This window comes from Plectrocnemia conspersa, unplaced genomic scaffold (genome assembly GCF_051122295.1).
Source record: "Plectrocnemia conspersa isolate PC_06_02 unplaced genomic scaffold, ASM5112229v1 ptg000006l, whole genome shotgun sequence".
NCBI lineage: Eukaryota > Metazoa > Arthropoda > Insecta > Trichoptera > Polycentropodidae > Plectrocnemia > Plectrocnemia conspersa.
The window spans coordinates 22,317,798-22,341,595 of record NW_028277170.1 but is presented as its reverse complement, the minus strand read 5'-3'; the positions used below and the strand labels follow the sequence as shown (position 1 = coordinate 22,341,595).

The following is a 23,798-nucleotide window of genomic DNA, read 5'->3' as shown; positions in this document are numbered from 1 at the left end:
CCTGCGGGACTGAAAGACTGGACGACAACATAAGAGGTACATTCGATCAACATTCAGCATCAAAAGCTAGCTTTGAAGTGGCTTGATTGATTGCCCGAAACAAGAACCATATACTACTGGTGACACCAGCAGCATTTATGTATGGTCAGAAAGAAGCCATAAAAATAAATTCAGTGCCCTTGTCTGCAAAAGTTGCGTATAAAAGAATTTTTATTTTAGCAGAAAATGTGAGGAAACAAGTTATTAATTAAAAAAAAAAGTAATTCTCAACCGATATTTATTCGCTACAAAAATTTACATAGGAATTATTATGTTCCCCTCTCAAGTTTCAATCTCATGGAATTGATGTCTACAATAAAGTTAATGTATTCTTTAATAACGTTAGTTTAAAATTGAAAGACTGCATTACTATAAGGTTTGATGGAGCTCCAGCTATGTTGGGTCATGTTAGTGGATTTTCGGCTTTAACGAGAGAGAATAATCCAAAAATTGAAATGAATCACTATATGATTCATCGCCATGCATTGCTTGTGAAGCATTTGGAACCTGCACTGGAAGTTATCATGCATGATGTTGTCAAAGAACGTGCATTAAATACGAGACTATTTCGTGAATTATGTACAGATGGTGACGCTGAATATATAGACCAACTTTATCATATAGAAGTGAGGTGGCACTCGCGTGGAAATTTTCTGAACCGAATGCAGGCTCTCAAACTGAACTTAAAATTTTTATGGTTGTTCAAAAAATGTTCTCACACATAAGTTTATAAACACTATGTGGGTTGCACATATTTAGTGATATATTTAAGTACGTAAACGCATTAAAACAAATAATTGCAAGGTAAAAACATAAATATAATTTCAGCCAGAAAAAAGATTTTAGCGTTTGGATCAAAGTGGAGACAGAAAGCAGAACAAAACAAGATAACTATGTTTTCAAAGTTATATATGTTTTTAGAAGATAGTGAAAATAATACTTTTGACGATATCAAAGATGTGCTCAAGAAAAAACAGGTTGACGGCGAAAGGGTTAAAGCAGAAAGTGATTACTTTCTAAGAAAAATTGTTAATGGAGATGAGATCTGGATTCACTACTACCAGTCGAAGACTAAGAGTATAAGAAATGCAACATCTGCAGAAGAAAATATTTTATCTCACTTTATTTGTACGAACTATGCAGATCTTCGACCTGCAATTGAATCAAAATGATGTGAACTTCTGAGGATATGTTTTGTTACAACATGATCTAAGATTTGCACTTTAAGTGTCTTGAACATCTACCGATTTTCCCTCAATGGTTTTCACACATTTTACAATAGAAGAGAGGTTCAGATTTGATAGTGTTGCATCAAATAAAATATTGTCCCACGACGCATATATAAAAAATATGTACCTTCCATAGTCTTCAGAGCCAAATTTCGGTTTGAGTAGATTTCCATTTTGATACGAATTAGAGAACGGATTCAAAGACTGTCCTTGTCTATGCTGAGCTGCTACATTGTTGAACCGTGCAACCTTGTCTTGCAATGATGAATCCTGAAAAATACAAATAGTTCATTTTAGATAACATTGCAAAGTGTGTAATTGCAAATATCAAAATTTAAAGATCTATTTTTTAAATAAAGAATGTTTCTAAGCATATGCTACTTTATTTTTTATAACAACAATTACAATATTTAATATTTTATATTAGAAGCTGTAAAGAATACATTAGGATTAAATCAAAATATTTTAAATTTTTGATTGGAATTAAATCAGAATATTTTTAATTTTATCAAAATTTATAAATCATATTATAAAGCTGCTTTTCCACCATATCAGGAAACTAAAAAAAGATCATCTCGAATTTTTTTTTGAGGACAACCCTCAAAGGAGAATGTTTGGTCACTTTAATAAAATAAAACTAGAACGATTTTTATAAATTAACTATTTTGACTTTGATATATAAGTGTACTGGTTACATCTCACGACTTACCAGAACAGAACACTTATCACATTGTGTATTCCCCAGTTTTAGGTTATGTTTACGTTGGTATTGATTAATACGAATTTCTTATTTAAAAGCTTAGATTTACATTTTATAATCATTATTAAATTATAAATTTGATTTAAAATACACATTTTAATTCATGAATGTCGAAATAATGAACAAATTAGGTTAACTTTGACATTTGTATGACCGGCAGCGAGAGAATTGTGGTCTTAAAAGTAATATTTTAAGCCATGAACAAATATTTGTAAAATAGCAAATTAAATAAAAAATATTTATTTACAAAAATAATAATAATAAATATAAAATGTATATAAGATTTAGAATAATGTATATTTATCATTACCCCTTTTATTCAATAAAGCTATGTTACGTATTATGTATAAATTGTATTTATATATACAGCTATTTTATAGTAATAACGCAAAAGAGTATTTAGCACAAAAAAACATTTATAAAAATCAGGAAAAGTAAGGCACGCAAAATTATTACCAATATATTGCTGTTAAAAATTTTTAACATATATAAAATAATATTATTCGCAATAGATATTTAGGATAATTTGTGCGATCCGCGAGAGAATTGGAGATTCAATTAATAAGTTTTAAAATATCTTAAAGCTACTACTTACGACTCAAAGCAAATCTTATTTATTCACTATAGCTTTCTATGTTGCTATGAGTTTGCGTGCTGTAAAAAATAACACGCATACTAAGAATAATGTGAGCAATATTAGTTTGCCACTAAATAATTTCACTATTATTTATTTGCATGAAGTGCTATAATATATAGTTTACATATAAAACTGTCTCAATTACGCCAATTTTTTATGCTAAAGATTATTATTTATATAAAAAAATAATAGTTTTAAAGTAAGTGAACGCTATGAATTTTTTTTAATTATACTATCGATGATCTCGAGTGTAAACTGGTGTAATCCTTAACTGTCAACTTCACAAAAATGTATTGCTACGCCTAGATTAATCTTAATCTTTTCTATTTCGTGTTCTTTTCACAGAAAAACATTTCCTCCTCGTATACTTTCTCTGTCTGGCCGCAGCATGACAATATATCTAGAAACTTTTTAGATATGAGATATTCATAGCATATACTACGTATATCAGAACGGTAAAAAATATAATTTAGATAGAGAGATTGCATGGAAACACTCCTGAAAAAATAAGTGTATTTAATTATTATTAACCAAGCACTTTTCGTTAAATTAGCAAACTATTTTTTTTAAATACTATTTTTAAAAAATATAAATTGTATTATTTTTCAAGATATACAGTCGCTTTACTAGTATAATATAATACTATGCTTTTAATTTATTTAATGGTAAAATGAAGTTTTTAACACGCAAATAATTGGGTCAATGCTGAAATTTTTGACCTACGACTACTTTGATAGTTGCGTTGTGATTATGCAGAATTATATTGTAGAAATACTGATTTTTAGCAGTAATTAGCATAGTCATCGTACCATCATCCTGGTGGGACATGGAGAGCAGGACCTAGCCCTCCTGTTGACTGCAGGAGCAAGCATTCCAGAATCTGCGCCATCGTTGCCAGATACAGTGAGATCGTTTTGGGAACCGGTCGCCGTGGTCACAATGCAGTTTATGTTGACTCCGTTTTGCATTTTTCCCAAAATGGTCACCAGATCGTGGGTAATATTATTAGCTTAGCACTCGACACGCGCGACGGGACAAAGATTGTCGCCGAACGAGAGCAACGAGAGCATCTGGCGGAGAAGCTGGTTCCCTCTCCCAGAATGAGCCAAGAAAAAAATATTTTCCGATTGCCATCCCACAATACGTATACACGTCTGTAGGTGTGAAACGGGTTCAATTCCTTGTTTACTACATGGCGTCCAAAAATACAAGTATTGTTGCGTCACAGTGCGCAGCGACTGGGTCACCATACTTCACGAACATTAATTAGTGAACTCGAAAAGTTTCATTGGTTTATAAGAGTGGTGCTCCTTAAAATTGACATGCGGGCCACGAAGTATATTTTCAGATCCACTGTGGGCCACAATGCGAACTACAATAAATGTCAACCGATCCTGATTGAAAAAAGCTAAAAAGAAAATGTCATTCCAGCACGGGCGGTTTAAGTTCGGGCATTTTCAAAAAAATTGCCCTACTTACACAAATAGTTTTTTTCTATAGTTGTTTGGTATTCAAAATAGATTAGCTGCTATTTTCGCTAAATAAAATGCGCAGTGTAAATATTTTCATCATAAATATATATAGTTTCATTATACTCGTACACTATACAATATTTTCAGCAAAATTATCGGATGATAATTTATAGATGTTCCGATCTCTTCCATATATGGAAGAGATCGGGACATCCTTCTGCTTTCGACTAATCTCAGTCATCGCAATTATTATAAAAGTTTCCGAAACAAAACTGTTAATGTTCAATATATGATTCAAGGTTTCGCGCAATGTATCCTTTATGTTATCGAATAATCTTTTACGCCTTCCGCTCAGTAGCATTTTTCGACCATCGAGGAAATTGAACGCTCAGGTCCTTATTACAGATTTGAGAAGTTGAAGAAGGGAATATAATGTTTATCGGTTGTGTCTACTATGACCAAAGTACGTGGAATTCATTCGTTGAACGAAACAAAATGTTGGAAAGGTCAACTTTTTATTATCGTTTAACGCTTATCTCAAAAACAGGTGTGCGTAGCACTTTTTGTGAGGTTCGTGCTACGTTTTTGTGTTTGTTGTTTCATGACCCAATAATTTTATTTTAGCTGATCAAATAATTTGATCATACTTAATTTATTTCTAGTTATTTCATGTAAATGTAAATCCGATCTTAATGTAAATAAAATTTGTTTCAATCATTATTAGCAAAAAATCGATAAAATCATGTATTTTAAATTTTTCATCAATTTTTCTGATATAACTCAATCGCAATTGTTCTTAATTCTGGTGATTTGAAAAATCTGAAATGCCGTTCCTGATCAAAAACTATGTAATAATAAATTAAGCATTTCATTTTTGACGCCCCACTGATCATTAATTCGCACAAGTGAAATAATTTATTAAAAAGTTACTAATAAGCAAATATTATTTTTAATTAAATAATATTTTATATGCAATTATTTGGGTTTTTCGCTAATTCATTTCTAGTTCACTAGTAGACGTCGTATATACAGATTTTAAAAAGGCCTTTGACAAGGTTTACTATGGGTTATTATTATTATAAACTATTTTGTTCTAATGCTAGATACCGTAATGGGCCGAATTATATTTATCATAATTGCAACGGCAGCCTACGTTATTTATTTTATTTTTTTGCTATTAATCTTGTTTTTTTATTAAATTCTGAATTATTTTAAATTATTGTATGTTTTATCATACATTTTATGACTTCTTGGAATTAGGCATGGAGCCAAATTAGTAATTTTATTGTTTAAAAAACGCAACCGACAGACATATTCTTTTGAGAAAGATATGTGATTACAATACCGAAAAAATCGTACTGCGCCAACAACTATTCTAAATGTAAAAAGGTATTTTAAAAATAAATGTACTACGCAACCAAATATAATACATCACCACTCTTATAAAGCATCTTTAATGAAGAAAAACAGTAATCCATAAAGTCTCAAACTGGTAACACAAAAGCCGCGAGTTCGAGCCACGGCAGCCGACTCAAATTTGCGCTATTATTAAAAACATAATAATTTACAATATCCATAGCTTCAGTAATTATTTGTACGTTTTCATTGTATCTGATTAATTAAATAGAAATTAAATTAAATTAACTAAAATCGCTCTGTATGCAAAATAAAATGAGCATCAATTATGTACAAACATATAACATAACAATGTAACAGTACTAATTAAATATTATGACCATTACAATGGAATGCAATCTGCATTTTTCAATTTAAAGTTCGAGTTATGAAATTCACACTATCTACAATCTTGCTTCTAAATCTGAATTATAACTTTCTTATATTTTCACATTTTATCGTAAAATTCAATATTCAATCTATGTAAAATTAAAAAATATAAATTACAGAAAAAAATATAGTCACAGCATATGTTTAATTTCGATTCTGACTAAGCAATCGGTAAAAGTTGGTTAAGAATAATAAAGTCCAGTTGTAGTGCATATATTGGACTCAATCCAATATCCGACATATGTTTCACGAATTTCACCGTACAAGCGTCACTTTCACTGTTTATTAATATTTATTAAGTACTGCTGTCTATCAAATTATAGTTACGGTATTGAGCGCAATTTAATAAAATTATTTATGCACACATAAATATTAATTAAAAACATTAATTTTCACTTAAAACAAGCATTGTTTTTGCACCACTTTAAAAACAGAATATTCCATATTAATACGTTTGCCAATAAAAACAATTCGAAATATGCAGACGGACGAAAATATAGTGTGTTAATGATGAAAATATACAGGATTGCCAAATGGTGATATAATCATATAAATAAGTAAATCTTCCACTTTCATACAACACACACTTGTGGATGTAACTTTCATACAAACATAAAAGTGGATTTGATTAATGATTAATGATAGTAATAGGTCGCCAATGACACTGACCTTTAATGTTGGCATTGAGAAAATAACATTACTCTAATGATATTTAATGATATACGTAAGTGATGACTCGACATTAATTTAATTTATATTCAAGCTTCAATCGCATATATGTGTAATTTATTAATCATCCTGGAATCAGTTAATAACAATGTAACTAAAAATATGCTTCAGCCATAGCACTTAAATATCAAAGTGTCATCCAGCAATTTGTCTTAGATTTCTTGTGCCAGTTCCTCTTCATTGTCCTATTTTGATTTGATATAATCAATGTACCTTTTGATGGAACATTAACCGTAACATATCTTATAATTTAAGTCATTTACGCAGTGTAAGCACTCTATTACAATCTAAAGAAATGGAAAAGTACTTCACTATATGAATTTCATTCAAAATATATTTTTATTTAAATATTTAATTTTAAGTCTAATTCTAAGAAATTTATTTTTATAATCATATTTTTTTAAATATGTAGATTTTTACGCCCCGGGGGCCCTGGCTCCTTTCGCACGGAATAAGCGCATCCAGCAATGCAACACATCCAGCAATACAAAACTCGTTGGCTCCGCCAACATTTCACTTTTTTTAACCGACATTAATCATTTTATTTTAATTAATTTATTAATACTAATATTTTTTATCGAACTTTAAAAATAATATTTTTTTAATATGAGACATATTATTTAAAATACTGATTATTTTGCGCTCTATTTATTTAAATTTGAGTCGCGCATCGTTCAGATACCGCTTACCGTTTCCTGTCTAGCCTGATAACGCTGCAATGTGCTAAGTGAGTATAAAGCGAGTCGTTCAGTATCAAAACTGGCAATAACGTTATTTACTCTATTTTATAAATATTGTTTTAATACGATTTTGTGATTAAAAATATTATTTTTTTTAAAACAGGCGCTCGAGTTTTGAGATTATCGACTAAAGTTAATCTAGTGTTTTAAAATATAAGAGACACACTAAATATTTTTTGCATGTATGAATTATGGGAAATCACATGTTTGATATTTTTGTCTTTAGATATATATTCTGTAATTTATTTTTTGATATTTTTGAAGATCTATAAGTTTAATTCCCGTCACAAGCAAAATCTATAAAAATAATCCTTGAACATAATAATAATATCTTACTTGACAAGCAGTTTGAAATAGATCTTTGACAGAAAAATGACTACATGAGCCGTATTTTTAGATATTGACAAAGCTTTCGATCGCCTTTATATAAACTAATATAATTAAATTTTCCAGTAGTTCTAATTAGATTAATAAAGATATTTTCAAATTATAGAACCATTCAAATTAAAATTAAGAATTGAATCCCCCAAAGTTCAATTTTAGGACCATTGCTATTTCCTAATAGTATTATTAGTATTTTCCCCAATTAAACCTCATAGAAATTATTATAAATCACCGCTTTATTCTATGTTCTTATGAATATCTCCATTGAACATTAGATAGACTTTAAAACAAAATAAAAAATGTTTCGACAACAAAATAAATTGTTAGGAATTGCGTCAAATGTTCCATGGTTTGTCCGCAAATCAATATTACACGGTGATACAAAAATAGATACACTTTTTAAATCAAACTCATAAAAATTCATTGATAAAAATATATATGATATTTTTGGCTTCTATTTATTTTGGCGATATTTTAATGGAAGATTTAATAAAAAAATAAAAATAAATAATGCAATTGTACAGTAATAATGTTTTGTAACCTATCTCCTAATTTTGTATGGAGTTCTAAGTCTTGATTTACGCGGATTTAATTTTTTTATAACCTATCTTTCATTTTTGCATTTGTTCTATGCCTCGGCTTATGCGAAATTTTGCGGAACCTATCTACCGCGCAAATCGAGGTATGACCGTACATCTATTTATTTATCGATTTGAATTAAATTACGACCATTATGACCTACAAGGTTACCCCAATGTCTCACATTGGTAAAACACAATACATAGTATTATTTCAATAATGTTAGCGTATTAAGAAGCCAGATAGCGATCGTGATTCTCGAATACGTTCCGAAACCCGAAACTGGAATTTCTTGAAAATAATTTAATTGTCAACAGGATCCTTCAGTAGTTTGAAAAAATGCTTAGCGACGTATATACAACTTTCTATGAGAACTCAGTGAATATGTTATAAACTTTCTACGATTGCTCTAATAGAGTTAAATCATCCGAGCAACCGAGGTCTAGTATTGTTTTTAATAATAATCCATGACAATCCTTGTCGAAGGCCTTATCAATATCTGTATATACGACGTCTATTTGAATTCCCGCATCGAGAGATTTTGTAACCATTTTAGTGAATGACAGGTTAGTAACAAATGGTACGAAACCCATGCTGTTGATCCAGCAAAACTTGACAAAAGTGATTGAGGGCGTATCTATGGATAATTATTTCAAACAATTTAGCAGAAGCTAAAAAAAATCCAAAAGTATTGAAAGATTTTCAAAAACAAACGAGAACTATTGTATATTATATTATTTATATTTTAAAATAAAACAATGATAGTTCGGATGATCCGTGGTTTGCAATTCTCCGTGCCATCCCTCCCCAGCATTATCCCAAATGATCGAGAGTATACTGTAATAAATTAGTATCACGAACGGTTCAAGCAAAACTAATTTCATGGAACGAATAGCAGAAAAAATTGTTCCAAAATAAATTCGGTGCGAATAATATGTGAATAGTTCTGGCACTAAAACAATGCCCAATCGTCTCCCTGAATAGCTAAAACTAAAAAATCACGTCAAGTTCAATCGAATTTCAATGTTCTTCTTAGTGTTTCTCCGATTTTAAAATATATATTTACAATTTATTTTGCATATGCATAAGAAGCAATATGAAAAATAGGACCAAAAATTTGGATTTTACACCACGATAGCGCACCATATTAGATATCAGGCAACTTTTACCACTTTAAAGTCAGAACATCTCCATTGGGTTTTATGCATACTAATATGATATTATTGTAACGCAAATAATAACTAAATATTTAAAGCAATATCAATTTTTGAAACTAGACGTCTCGTTTAATGTATTGATCGAAAACATTCGTGTATATTCGCTTTGCGTCGGGTGTTTTCGCGACGATGCAACTGCAGTTGATCTCTCGAATGTTATGCTCTCCTAATAACCAGAACGAATCTCGCAGCCCCAGATGGAAACCAGATGCTCGTCGTCAGCGCTGAACTAACTCCCGGGAGACCCTCATTCACGAGCGTTGAACAGCTAAATGCAGGAAGTGAATGGAACCAGACGATCGTCGACAGCGCTGAGCTGACTCCCGGGAGACCCTCGATCTACGAGCGTTGAACAACTAAATGCAAAAAGGGTATATGTTCCGTATTTTAATAGAACGAAAATAATTTATAATTAATTTTATAAATATTATTTTTATTCGAGTTGTCATTCAAATCGAAGTAATAATAATTAATACACAGCCCTAAATGGAAACCAGATCCTCATCGTCAGCGTGAATCTGACTCCCAGGAAACCCTCGGTTCGTAAACGTCAAACTGATAAATGCAGAAAAGGCACATGTTCTGTATTTTAATAGAACGAAAACAATTTCTAATTATGTCATTATATGATTTAAGAATAATTTAAAAAAAAATATATACATATAAGTAAAAATCTAAATTAAGTTCATTCAAATAAAAGTAAATATTTATTATTTAAAATACTAAAGAATTAAAATTCTATAATACGAAAGATATGTATAATATAAAGATTTTATTTTAAGCACTACTTTATTTATTTTGTAAAATGTCAAAAGTCTCGCGCCTTCTTTATATTTCGGCACCCAACGCGCGAATAGTATATGATATAGTTATTATTTTTTCAAGTACAGTTTATGTGTAGGTGTTTTAAACAGAAATATTTCTGCCGATAAAGCATCAAGGATGCTCAGATTCGCTATGCGGAGCGCGTTTCACCCACAAAAATTATTGATATTTGCATTCTGTATGATTCGCCAGTTTGTAGCGTCCTCGAATCTGGATTCATTTTCTAGAACATAAGCAATACAAAGTACTCCTAGTTGCTTGAAAAAGTATTTGCATCCTAATGCTTTTTGATAGGATGGCTAAAATACAATTTATTGTATTCTTGGCGTAGCATCTATGCAATGAAGCATATATGTAGTGCCCGAGAATATGGATCAAAAAACTACGGCCCATATTCATTTAAGCTAAGATTTTACAACTATTTAAGATTGCGCTATAATAGAACGGCAAACTGTCGAGTTTAAGAGTTCTGAGATACGGCCGTATGTGGTGCTCTTATTGCTTCGCATTCTACTATGACAATTACAATTTCTAGCAAATTTTAATATTTAGATTTTCATAACACCATTGCTATAACTTTAACTGCAAATTCTGCTTTCAAGTATAAGATCAATGATCACACTTAGCTGATTATATATTAATTGAAATCAGAATTGTTGCTATGGAGGAACTCTGTGTCGCCTTTTATATTTAAAAGTCCCACTTGATCGAAGCCAAAGACATATTTTTATAATTTAATTGTAACCATGCCAAGAAGATCGCTTAATAAATTAATCGCGACTATATAGGAATGCACTCGTACAAACGATTTCCTATTAAACGTTTCTCAAATCGATCTATGGTTCTAAAAATGTAGCATTGTTACACTTTTATATGTGAAAGATTTTTTAAATTAATTGGTTTGGCTTGTAAGCTATTGAATGGGGGGAAATGTAAAAAATATATTAATATATATATAATAATTTTGCGCTTGTATATATTTTTATATACTTATATTTTATATATTGAAACTTTATTTGTTGATAATTATTTATCACTATTTGACGTACACATTGAGTGAGTAATGTTTCCCTAACTTTTTTATTAAAAATATTTTTGGAATTTATGTAGAATTGTTTTTTTTTCATATCTTTTTGTCTTCATATTTCATCGTCGAAACAAAAAACCATGTTAATATTCGCTTCGTTCGACATTGAAAAAGTTTCTAAATCTATAATTCGAAAATACAAATAATAATACATCGGCGGCGAATAGTTTGGCAAAGAGTCACGGCCCGTCCGTCGGTATGTCGTCTCGCTGGCACCAAAGTCCCAAGGTGAGATCGGGAATTGCGGTGACCGTGCGTCGGGAATCTCGCGAGACGCCGCTGGAAAAAAATCACGCGCCGACTCTGGCCCCGCCGATTAATTCTAACATACATCGTATAATAACTCCCACGGTGTATAATAAAAATGTAAATGCAAACGAATGTGAATTAAAGTATTCTCCTATCAATAACATATTATCTACACGCGTGCCAAAAAGAGAGCAATAAAACCGGGCCTCTTAACTATGTGGAATGCAATTTTCAGTTCAAACATCATCATGTTCTTAACTTAACGGTTGAATATCGGGATAAATATAATGATTATAATCGATAAAAAAATACTGCCATGATTCAAATAGTGTCGACGATATATTGTCGGCTGTGATGTGATCTTATGTTGATCTGACTCTAAGGGGTTGACCAAGTGTCGCAAATTTTATATTGCTGATTCGAGACAGAACTGTCGAATCGCAGATGAGGATGTTAGTGGGCCTATTGCATCTCTAATTGGACATCACACAAAATATTTTTACACTTCAAAAGTGAACTTTTTGTATCTCAAAATAAAGAGGTAAATATAAAATTAGTTATTTTGACGCAGGATAAAATACATTAGCTATTGCGCATTATTTTCATACAATAGGAAAGATTTTCCTGTACTTATAGCTCTCAGGACGTATGTGGTCATAGGTTATCCGTGAAATATTCACAATTGTTAACGCAATTGTTTGGTCCCGAGCTCTCTCTCTCTCTCTCGTTGGCCGTACTTTCGAGACAATTTATTTATTTGAAATCGGTCGTTAGAATAACCTCTAAATTAATTGTGCAAATGTTTTGAACTGGGGATTTTAACACCGGTAATACCGGTTTTGGGCAAAAACTACCATTCGATAATACCGACATTATTTTGTAGTATTGTATTCGCGACGAGTCGAAATAAAAGTACCCAGCAGTTCCCAATAGTGTAACAGTACCATTTTTTTATAATAGGGATAGCTGGCGAAGTGAAAGAAGCAGATATTAAATACACGGTTCACGAATTCTTATTATTATTTGCACATTTTTATTTTTACCCAAATATTGGTGTTAAATATAAGCAATAAGTAAATCTCGTAAAAAAACGTATTTGAAAAAATTACGCAAAATTATGCAACGTTATATTTTTTTCTGTTACCAACTAAAGAGAGGCTGTACTATTTTTCGACGTGTGTTTTTTTCAAATCAAATTTGATTCATATTTTATTTTTTTAAATAAATAAATATGAAAAATATATGTTTTTTTATTGTTGTAACTAATAAATATTATTACTTTTTATTACCTCACAGCATTGAGAGTACACAAAAAAAGTTGCAAATTTTTAAAAACACATATATACAACATAATTTAAAAATCCGCATATGTTAAGTCACATTTTCTGGGACTAAAAGGGTTATGCAGTATTTACGTATTTTTTATTTTATAATATTCACATAAACATGTATTACTCAAATATAATTAATATTACTTTAAGCATAAGTATAAATAAATAAGTATACGAGAGATAAATCTTTCGAAAGAAAATGTTAATGCAATATTCTAAAATTAATATTAAATGTGCAATAATTAAAATAAAATAATATTAATAAATCATATCTCAATCATCAATCAAATAAATATGCTTTTTTTTAAATATATCGCATTTTAAATAAACAGATTTACAAATTCTTTTTCAGAAGGTTCTTTATGAAAATCATAACTGTAGCAGTAATAGATTTTATAATAAATCAAAATTAATTAAAATAATTATAATAATGTCAGTATCGGTAATACCGGTATTGAAAATTTAGATATTATTGCAATTTGAACCCCTAAAGTTTCCTCACTTTATTTTTTTATTGTTCAGTGCAATTCTATTTACCGATTTTTTAAAGTGTGTGTAGTTTTAATATGTTATTAGATATAATTCATGCAAAAACATGTAAACAAACTATTTATTTAATACTGATATATTATCAATTATAGAAAAAATAAAAACAATAAATCCTAATTTTGGAGATGTTGAAAATCAGATGGCTATGCTATTTTATGTATTGTAATTTAACCTTTATTACTTATTTAAGCATAAATGAAACAATGTTTTCTGTTTATTGGTAGTTAGGGAAATTTAAAGAAAATCCTTATTTTTAAATTAAAAATAAAATATATATTAAGAAAAAGCTAACTATAATTTTATAGCATATATTACATAACCAGTTTTTTAATATATTTTTTATTGAAAAAAATACTATAAATATATTATTATTTTATCAAATTCTTCCACATACTCTAAGGTAATTTTATATAATAAAAAAATAAAATACCAAATGACGAAATATAGAAAATTTTAAAGTGACGTTATTAATTTTCTTGCTCTGCGTTTTCCATCAACGATAGATTAATTTTGATAGTGCATCAAAGAATGAAAACAAATTAAAACCAGCACATATGACTACAATTTCGGTTTTAAATTAAAAAATATTTTTTTATAATGCTTTAAATCCTTTTAATTGATAAATATTTAAGAAAAGTATTGTAAAAGCAAATTCTAGTTTAAGAAAACGGGCCGCATGCAGCCCGCGGGCCCCGTGTTTGACACTAATGCTTTAATTATCATTTAATTTATTGGTTTTTATTGTCTAATAATTTATTAGTTAAATTTAAATATTGCGATAAACTATGATGAACGAGGTTTTTATTCTCCGAGCAGTGGTGGAGAATCTGGCGGAGGGATGATGTCAGTGAAAAATTCTCAGACGTCTTGTAGGTGAGGCAGCGATCCTCTACTACAGTCGTGTCTGGTTGAAACCCTCTCTGGTGACGTACGTCCATGATCGTATGGTCTTCGTCTATAGGCCTTAGCGCGTCTCCTGTCAGGCCATGTCTGCTTCTCTACCATTAGAGACCAGCCTTAAGTATTAGGGGCTTTAAAACTCAAATGCAGCCAATTGTTGCACTCATTTCTTAGAGCAATGAAATATCTACGCCTCTAGAAAGTGACATTAGTTTGATGGACATCTTTATAAGGTCGAATTATGCAACGGAAACTCTTAAAAAACCACAGATTTAAACAATAACTAAAACTCAGATAAACTAGTTCTAGATAGCATATAATCATAGTCGGTGTTGTATGCAATATAGAACTTTTTTGCAACAAAGATTTGAATGATAGATCTTTATCGCATATTTTGTAGTACAATGTAGTTAATATTTGAAACCGCTACTTGTAAGTTCATAATCCCGACCTTATTCACCGAAATATATGGCTATCGTGTCGAGGATGTGTAAATCTCTCGCGTCCTCGGCCGCCAACGACCGAAGAACAGAATCATAAAGCACCGGTGAATCACACAACAGTGACGTGGACAGTGGTCAGAGTTGGCAGGAGACCAACGACGGTGCACACGTATTGGAAAATCGCGAAAATTTGGCATGGCGACCGATAGGAAGAACTGTGGTGATAATTTACGATCTCGCCCACGCGGTGACCCGCGATCCTCACGTGGTATTCCGCGAAAATCGCGCTTCATTCAAGAAATCGGCATTTATGAATGGCGGACGGTGGCGATTTTTTAAATTATTTATTATGTTGTGTTAATATGCATTCATTGAAGCTGAGAGTGGAGTTTGACCGTGAAGAATCTAAGTCACCTCCTCATATTGATACAATGTTTGAAAATGTTGTTTTCAGGCGCGTCTTCTTGGGAGTAATTCTTAGATATGCAAAGCTACTTCATCACTGATAACCCCTATCCGTCCCAGTGATGCTAAAAACCAGTGACGGCTATGAATTGCAATAATACTGGTATTACCAAAAGAAAAAACAGTCAATACCGGTATTAGTGACAGTCAATACCGGTATTAATATTTTTTATTAATTGATAATAAAAAAAAACGAAAAAATAATGTCTATTCATTCATAGTTTATGCTTTAATATATTTTTGAATGTCGATACATGCTTGCGAATTTAGCTACAAATCTAAGCATTCAAGAGGTGAAACATTTTCTATGAAGATATTGAAAGAATATGTAATAACTATAGTCGTCTTCATACTTTTATTGGGAAATATTATAAACAAGCATGACTGTTTATGCATATTTTGTGTTTCAAACAATATGAAGCTTTAATAAAATATTCCTTACATTCAGGTACTTTTATAAATATTTTTTAAGCCAATCCTTTATTGTTCCATTTATTTTTTTACTATATTGTCAGAAAAAAATAGTTTTTTAAATACGAGCGCCAAATTATTCTTATTTTGGAACCATAAGTCGAGAAAATCATTTTCTTTGATCAACCACTTCTAAATGCCTCTTAATTATGTATACGAGGAGCCAAAGCACCCCTCGCCATTTATCAATAGACAGCTGTCAAATAGTCAGACATTTTATTTTTACAATCGATTGAAGAAAACAACCTTAGTTATTTTCAAACAATGGAAAAAAATTAGTTTCGTGTAGGGATTAAGCACTTAATTATTGTAGATGAAGATCAAGGCACATCTGCACTGTTTTTGGTGAATGCGTTTAAACATGGTAGTACATCTGCAAGTGATGAACATCGTTCGGGACGTCCACTTGAGGTGACTACGCGAGAAACGATCGACAAAATCCAGGATATGGTCTTGAGTGATCGACGAGTCAAAGTGCACGAAATTTTTGAGGCCACTATATCACATCACAATAAATTGGGTATGAAAAATACACATTAAAATAAAATAAGCTCTTTGCGTGAATAAAATATTTGTAATTCTGTTTCTATTTTTTCTAGAAATAAATCTGAATAATCCAAGAATCTTTTTATAATAATTATAAAAAAATCATGATATAACAGTTATTAAATAATTTTTGTTAGCAAGACTTTATTTTGCTTCTTTATAAATACCGTCACATTCTTCCTTACCCTCAATAATTGTACTCATGCTAGCAGATTCGCAAAAGTAGCATTTTTCTAAAATTACGTTATAAAATTAATTCAATGCTTTCTGAATTTTACAAGCAACAACATTTCTTGATTGCATGTTGTTGTATAATTATTGCGACATGTGGCATAACTTTATGAAAAAATTCCAGATAAATATTAATCCAGTCAAATCTTGTATAGTTTTACAACTAATTTTTAAGGACTAGTTCCAACAAACATTCAAAGCATTAACATATTTATCTATTGCTGCCAATCGATTAGCGTAAAATAATCTAGCAAATTTAATAAATGCAGAAACATGTTTTATAATAGCTAATCTAAGCAAAAAACAATTATCACTTCTCAGAAGGCAAAAATTCACGTCAAAAGCAATAAAATCGTGTCGGCGCCGTCGCAGTGGGAACGCTCGTTACCGAGCGTTCCCACTGCGACGGCGCCGACACGATTTTATTGGTTTTGACGTGAATTTTTTCCTTCTGAGAAGTGATAATTGTTTTTTGCGCTCTCCTATTGACCAAAATTCGGTTTAAATATACTTTTATCAGCCCTCTTATATAAGAAATCCATAAAAAAATAAAGTTGTGTACTCTAACAATTCTCAAAAAATATTTTTTAACCGTTAATGAGTATCGAAGTCAACGCAGTGATTCATGTTTTCGTATAAGAAATCCTAATTTGGATTCTTGTTCAAAGATCTAATCCGGTGGTCACCATAATACGGCCCGCGGGCCGGATCTGGCACGCCAAAAATTTTCATCCCGCACATTCCCAAGTTCTGTGTATAAATTATTCATATAGAATATATTAATTTAATAGAATTTTGTTATTTGGTTGTGAATTCACTTCCGAATCGAAAATATTTAGTTGCATTTCAAAGTTTATAGTGTATACATAGCTTGATTATTGTGATAGCTTGAAGGGAATAGTGATAGTGATGAGGTATGCTTCCACAATTTTTATAAAACAGAATATGCAAATTTTGTTTTTAAAATTTCGATTGAAATTCATTAAAAAATAGTGCCCCAATATAAAGATGTCAAAGAAAAGGAAACTAGAAGCTGAATTTCACGTATTTAATGAGCAGTGGTCAATTCGTTATTTTTTTGTTAAAAACAAAGACAAATAAGTCACCAAAAAAGTGCTCAGATTTTTCCTGACTGGATTATTCAGATTAGACAGATTTTGCAGACACTGATTATTTCGTACATTAATTATTATTAAATAAAATTAAAATAATACAATAAATTAATATTTTTACTTAGGGGAAAAAGCGTTTTATCCGATTATTTTAATAACATTTTTAAGTAGTTGACAACTATAAAAACGGACAATTAAATGTTAAATAAAGATTGATTAGGACTTTTTGGCAGCGGTCTTTATGAAAATAAATGGAAAATTTTAGATGTGATCAACAAATAAAAATTGGTATGTACATAGAATCAATACGAACTAATTTTTTACCCTCTGATTTGTGCATTGTTATTCACCGACAGGCATTCCCAAATATACATCATATTATGATTTATTTTAATATGCGGATGACAACCTAGAGTGCGTAAAATTAGCATCTGCAAAATTCGTGTCTAGAATAATCCTATACGGAAAAATCACAATTGCTTAACATAATTATCTAATAACATATAAATAATATTTTAAAAATATATATATATATATAAAAATATTGTTTTTAATAATATCACATTTGTTGATAACAATACAGTCGCAAAAAAAATAATTTAAAGAAAAAAAATGATATTCAATAAGCAAAATATGTATGAACACATACATTTTATTATTTATTCATACATTGAAAGCGTGAACGCGTTTAAAACGTGAAAACGCCACCCCTCAAACTTTATGCGATCCTGATACAAATTTTACCGTCAGTGAAATCCGGGAGATCCCTAATTACATTTATGCAAACGTTCCTGTAAAACTGGTTCAAACTTTGCTCGTACCATAGTGCAATACCCTATATGGTTTGCCAATGCCATCTGGAAAACATATTTCACATGTGAAATATCTTGGATATCTATTTCCGTCATATTTCCCACATATATCACACTTTGCTCAAACGACCGGACAACGAGTGAAATTAAACCCTCCTGCTTTTTTGCGATCCTAATATTATAAAAGCGTTGCAGACACCGCGTCGAGGGAATGTGAGCATGGAAATAATTTACGAATCTCGCAAATGAAACCCTCTAGCTTTTCTGCGATCCTAATGTTAAATAAGCGTTTCACGGACCGTGTCAAGGTCCGCGTCCGCACAGAATCACTGACCAGTCGCATCTTAAAAAACATATTAGGTAATCACGAAATAAATGTATTTTTTTATTGATACAAAAGAAAACACTTTCAATGGTTTATTTTTATATGTATGATTCAAAATTTGTTTTCCTTCTAAATATATAACCTTATTTCACCTCTCGGTCACATTTTTTATTACATAAGCGTAAAACGTTGCAGGGTTAAATTTAAAATATTCCAATAGCTCTCTTTTCACATCGTTTGCATTTTGAATTGTTCTTTAATTACATGAAATTTACTATTCAAGTACATTTAAAAATTATTTTTTATAAAATTTTGTATACCAAATATTATAAGCAGACGAGAATGCGAAAATATACATAGCTGACAAACTTTCGTTCTGACATTTGGCGACTACAACCGATTAGGAACGGAGTATGACAGTTACTCGACGATGTATGTTTGATGATATGGAAATTTTTTTATTATATCATTTATACATATAACCAGAATTTTTATTAGCAATGCCTCTTTTTATGACCCAAATTTTATTATTTATTATTTTTTTACGTAAGATGTAACTCTATGTTGCGTGAAAATCACGCGGTAAAAAATGACCCGTCAATTAAGTGTTAAATTAATTCAGTTTAATATTGTCAAGTGATAAACGGACGCACACTCTTATTATTTAGATATTCTTTATTCTATAGTTACATATATTTTATTCCATTAACAAATTGCATTTTTTTTTTCAAATAAAAATAAGTGAAAATAGTGAATAAAATACTTTTACTGGAACCAACAAGTTGCAAATTATTTTTATTAAAAATAAATTCGCATAGCAATAACGATTTATCTTTATAGAGTACGCTCGGGATAAGGATTCTGGTTGGTTATTGTGTGCGTGAACTGTGTGGCTCAAAACAATTTCGCTCAGAATATTTAATTTTTTTATTTTAAAAGAAAATATATGTTTATTTAACATACATACATCTGAGCTAAGTTGGAAATTTCAACGGACAATTAAAAATATATTATATAATCGAAGAAACCAGACATTGATGTCATTAACTAAATATTTGCAAAATTCAAAATCTTTCACTAGTCAAAAAAATAATCAAGTCTTTAGCTATTCTTCAAAAGCAAAAAGATATAAAATGGGGAAAGAAATTATTCGCAGATTGTTTAATGGCTCGACGACTCTATTAAATCATTAGAATCCATTGAATAAATTAAAAAAATATCATTGGCGCAACGATAAGAATAATAACTTTTTTAAGCCTTACAGAGAATAGTGTAAAAAAACCAACAACGTACGGATTAATGGAAAAATAATTAAAATATTTTAATCCACGGGTAAGAGAACGAATAACTTACAGTGTATATTTGAAGCCTTGATATCAATTAACCCAGATATGCCCAAGAAATTTCATTTATAAATAAAAAAACAGTGGCACGAATTTAGTGACCTACCCATGGGACAGTGGGCATACCTGGGTTAAACCAATATCAACACAAAATTATTCAAAATAAATCACTAGAGAAGATCGAACTTCTGTGCCACACTGCACTTTAATGACGAATACCAGCGTTGACGAATCAGCGACTGTCCTTAAAAGGGAAAGTGAGACAATGAAGTACACGCTACATCGCTTCTCCCTCTCATATACATGTACACACACACAATAACAAACCGGCATCCTTATCCCGAGCGTACTCTACACATGTTATAAATGAATTAAATTCTATGTAATTAATTATTTATACATGTTTCTCATTAATACACGCGATCAAAATAAATAAAAGTCATTAACCAGTCGTCACAACGACACACCGTCTAATTATTGCTGGAGCATCTACGCCTCACTTATTCCCGGTTTCCACTACCACAGAAGGCAGACCGGACCGTAAAAAAACATTTTATAACTACTTCACTTACACCTATAATTTCTAGTGTATTACATTAAACTTCAATCAATTGTTTAAAAAGCTCATATTTTTCATTTAAAACTTTATATTCTACTCGCTTTGTTTTTAGTATTTAAAATATTTTATACAATTAATCTCTTAAAGAGAAAAATATATGAAATTCTGCGTGCGTTGGGTGTTATCAACGATGCCGTATAATATAATATAATAAATAAACTTGAATATAAACTCGTTACTCGGTGTTACGTGTGCACTTAAGATAGTTGTTCTCATCGTGCTAGAATATATTTTTCCAATAAAGTTTAAGCTAATATTTTGTATTTTTCGTCATTCATAGATCCAGAGACAGCAATTTATCATAGTCTCCGCCCTCGCACGCGTCGAACGACGAAAAGTATCAAAATATAGTAGAAAATTTCAAGAATTTCAGATCTTGCCAAATGACCGGATTTGTGACGCGGTTCTGTTCTTCTGACTTTATTTGGGTAATCAATCATTTTTAACCGAGAAATGGACCGAACGTAAACAGGAAGGAGATTCACGGTCATATGGAACCAATCCAAACCGACACAGGAGTGACGTAAATCAGAAAAGTATTGGATTCGAATCGATCGCGGATATATATAGTTATATCATAAATGAGAAACGGCGTATATATAGATCATACTAAGAAAGGTTTTGTTTTACGTGGGACGTTCCAAATATAAGTCTAGACTAAATTCGCCCCTGCAATGAAAACTTCTGGATCAGGAATTCAGAAACAGCTTGAAAGTAAATACATGCAAGTAATAATACACAAGGCACAATATAAAGTGCTGTATGCTACGTGTAAAATTCTTATCATATTTCATACCGAGCATTATTTATGAAAATTAGTACCAAAATTTTTTTTTGAACCAGCATAACCTTTTGAATTAGTTAATGCTTTAATTTTCATATGCCCATACTTTGTCAGAGAATTTTGCAAGAAACAGATGGGTGAGTATATCCCCTTCTCTCTTGCACGGATTCGCTTGTACGTGTGCGAGCGAGATGCACAAGTGCAACGCACATCTACCATATGATGCGCTCTGACGCGCGCATCAGATGGCGATTCAAACGTGCGTCAGTATTTTTAGATTTACGTCGAAGCGCAGAATATTCCTGCGTTTCTCAATTATTTTTCAAATATTAGATGCAAAAATAAAAAATTAAAGCCTCTAACATTTAACGCTAATGGAATTAAAAAATATATTAAGAGGTAAAATAAGCTTATATTTTTTAACAAAAGTATTGTTTAGAATCAATAAAATTAAAATAAACATTTAAAAGTATTTTTTTGTATCATTAATTTTGGGATTCCCTGATAAAAATCTTGTATTTGCATATATCATTACTTTTTCTAATAGATAATATAAATTATTATAAAAAGTAGCACTGCACATAGGACTTTACTGATCTAGACTACGCTAAAATCGTCCCCGGGCAACGAAACTGTGTGAATCAAGGATACAGAATCAGCTCGGAGGTAGGAGGTCAACAGTTCATAAATGCACCGGAACCTAGCAAGTATGTATGTGTGAAAGCCAACACAGATAAGGACCGTATGCAATACATTGAAAAATAGAATACATCCGTTAAATGCATCAATGTCAGATTTTATGTATTATATTTGATTGGTGCGGAAGAAAATGAATAGATGTAAATTAAATTAATAATTTATGTAGGGCTAAATTAAAATATAATAAAAAATCATGTTTCGTTAATTATGTATTAAATTTCTAACACAATTTAAAATTCGAGTAATTTAATATTATATGTAATAATAAATATATCATTGAAGAATATAAAGTTAAAATTATTATTTGCTCATTCGTACCTCTTGATAATTGGCTTAAAATAAGGCAAATAAATTGTAGTAAAATGTACAAAAATTATTAAAAATAAGTAGTCAATAGTAGTCAATTAAAACATTAAATGTTTTATTTCTGCAATATTAGTTGATAATTAAAAATAATCTTATATTCAATATTATTATTATTTTTAATAAAATCTGATCATTGTGGCTTGACAAATTTCCTCAATACGTCATGATAGCCATTATACAAACAATAATTATATAATTAAACATTTAAAAAAGATAGCTGTGCGCCATCCCACAACGTATTTGTAAAGATATCTGAAGTACTTAGCTTCACTTGGATTAAAAATCATGGAGCCATATTCGAAGACGCAGCGAACTAGCGTATCGTACAAAATGCGAATCGCCAAAAATATATTGAAATGACACGTGCTCCGCATAACAAAATCGAGCATATTTGGCGCCTTATCGCAAATTTTATTAATGTTCATAGAAAATCTCTATCCAATCAATCCTTGACAGAAATATATAAAATATGTAATATATTAAGTTGATAATAAATAATTTTTAAAAGACTAATTTTTAAGATATTTTTGTACTTTAAACTTAAACTTTAATTTTATAATGTATATAAGTAGCATAGAATTTACTGTAATATATAATCAACTGTGCATTATATTGTTCTTTATCGATCGTAACCATTCGACTAGGTTCGTTTTCTCTCGGGAATATTCGCATTTGGGTGCATGTGCACCACCTATCAAACATATACTCCTGGTATTAAACCGCACTTTAGAGGTTTGCAGAAGGACACCTGACTGACACAGGTTAAACAGACATTTAAATAGTATAATAACAATTTAATCTAATGTTTCATTTTAATTAACATTTTTTTTTAATCATTAAGGTGCTGATAATATGTTAAAAAGTAGAGGTTTTAATTTTTAATATTAGCATTTAGCTTACTATATAACTCATTTATTTATTTATTTTTTCATTGCGACCTGATAGGCTAAGCCCAATGCGTTATAACGGGATAAATCTGTACCAACTGAGTAAGTCAATCGGACATTATGTGTACATGTCACGTCTGAGCCTATGTTCTAATTGTTTAAATCTTTTTATTATATTTGTTA

At 30.5% G+C, this 23,798-nt stretch overlaps 1 protein-coding gene across 2 annotated transcripts in view; it reads right to left on the bottom strand.

Moving 5' to 3' along the window:
* The window catches only part of LOC148234532 (actin-binding Rho-activating protein-like), a 40,517-nt gene that overhangs the window by 2,685 nt on the left and 14,034 nt on the right, over positions 1-23,798 (bottom strand). The window contains exons 1-2 of one of the 2 annotated variants that reach the window (XM_088188208.1): positions 3,475-3,768; positions 1,396-1,538 (exon numbers count right to left, since the gene is read on the bottom strand). In XM_088188208.1, coding sequence (XP_088044334.1) covers positions 1,396-1,538; positions 3,475-3,633 — 302 coding nt within the window. In that variant the 5' untranslated portion in view covers positions 3,634-3,768. Of the gene's footprint in view, positions 1-1,395; positions 1,539-3,474; positions 3,769-23,798 lie in introns of those variants that run through there. The other variant, XM_088188209.1, reaches the window with a different exon arrangement.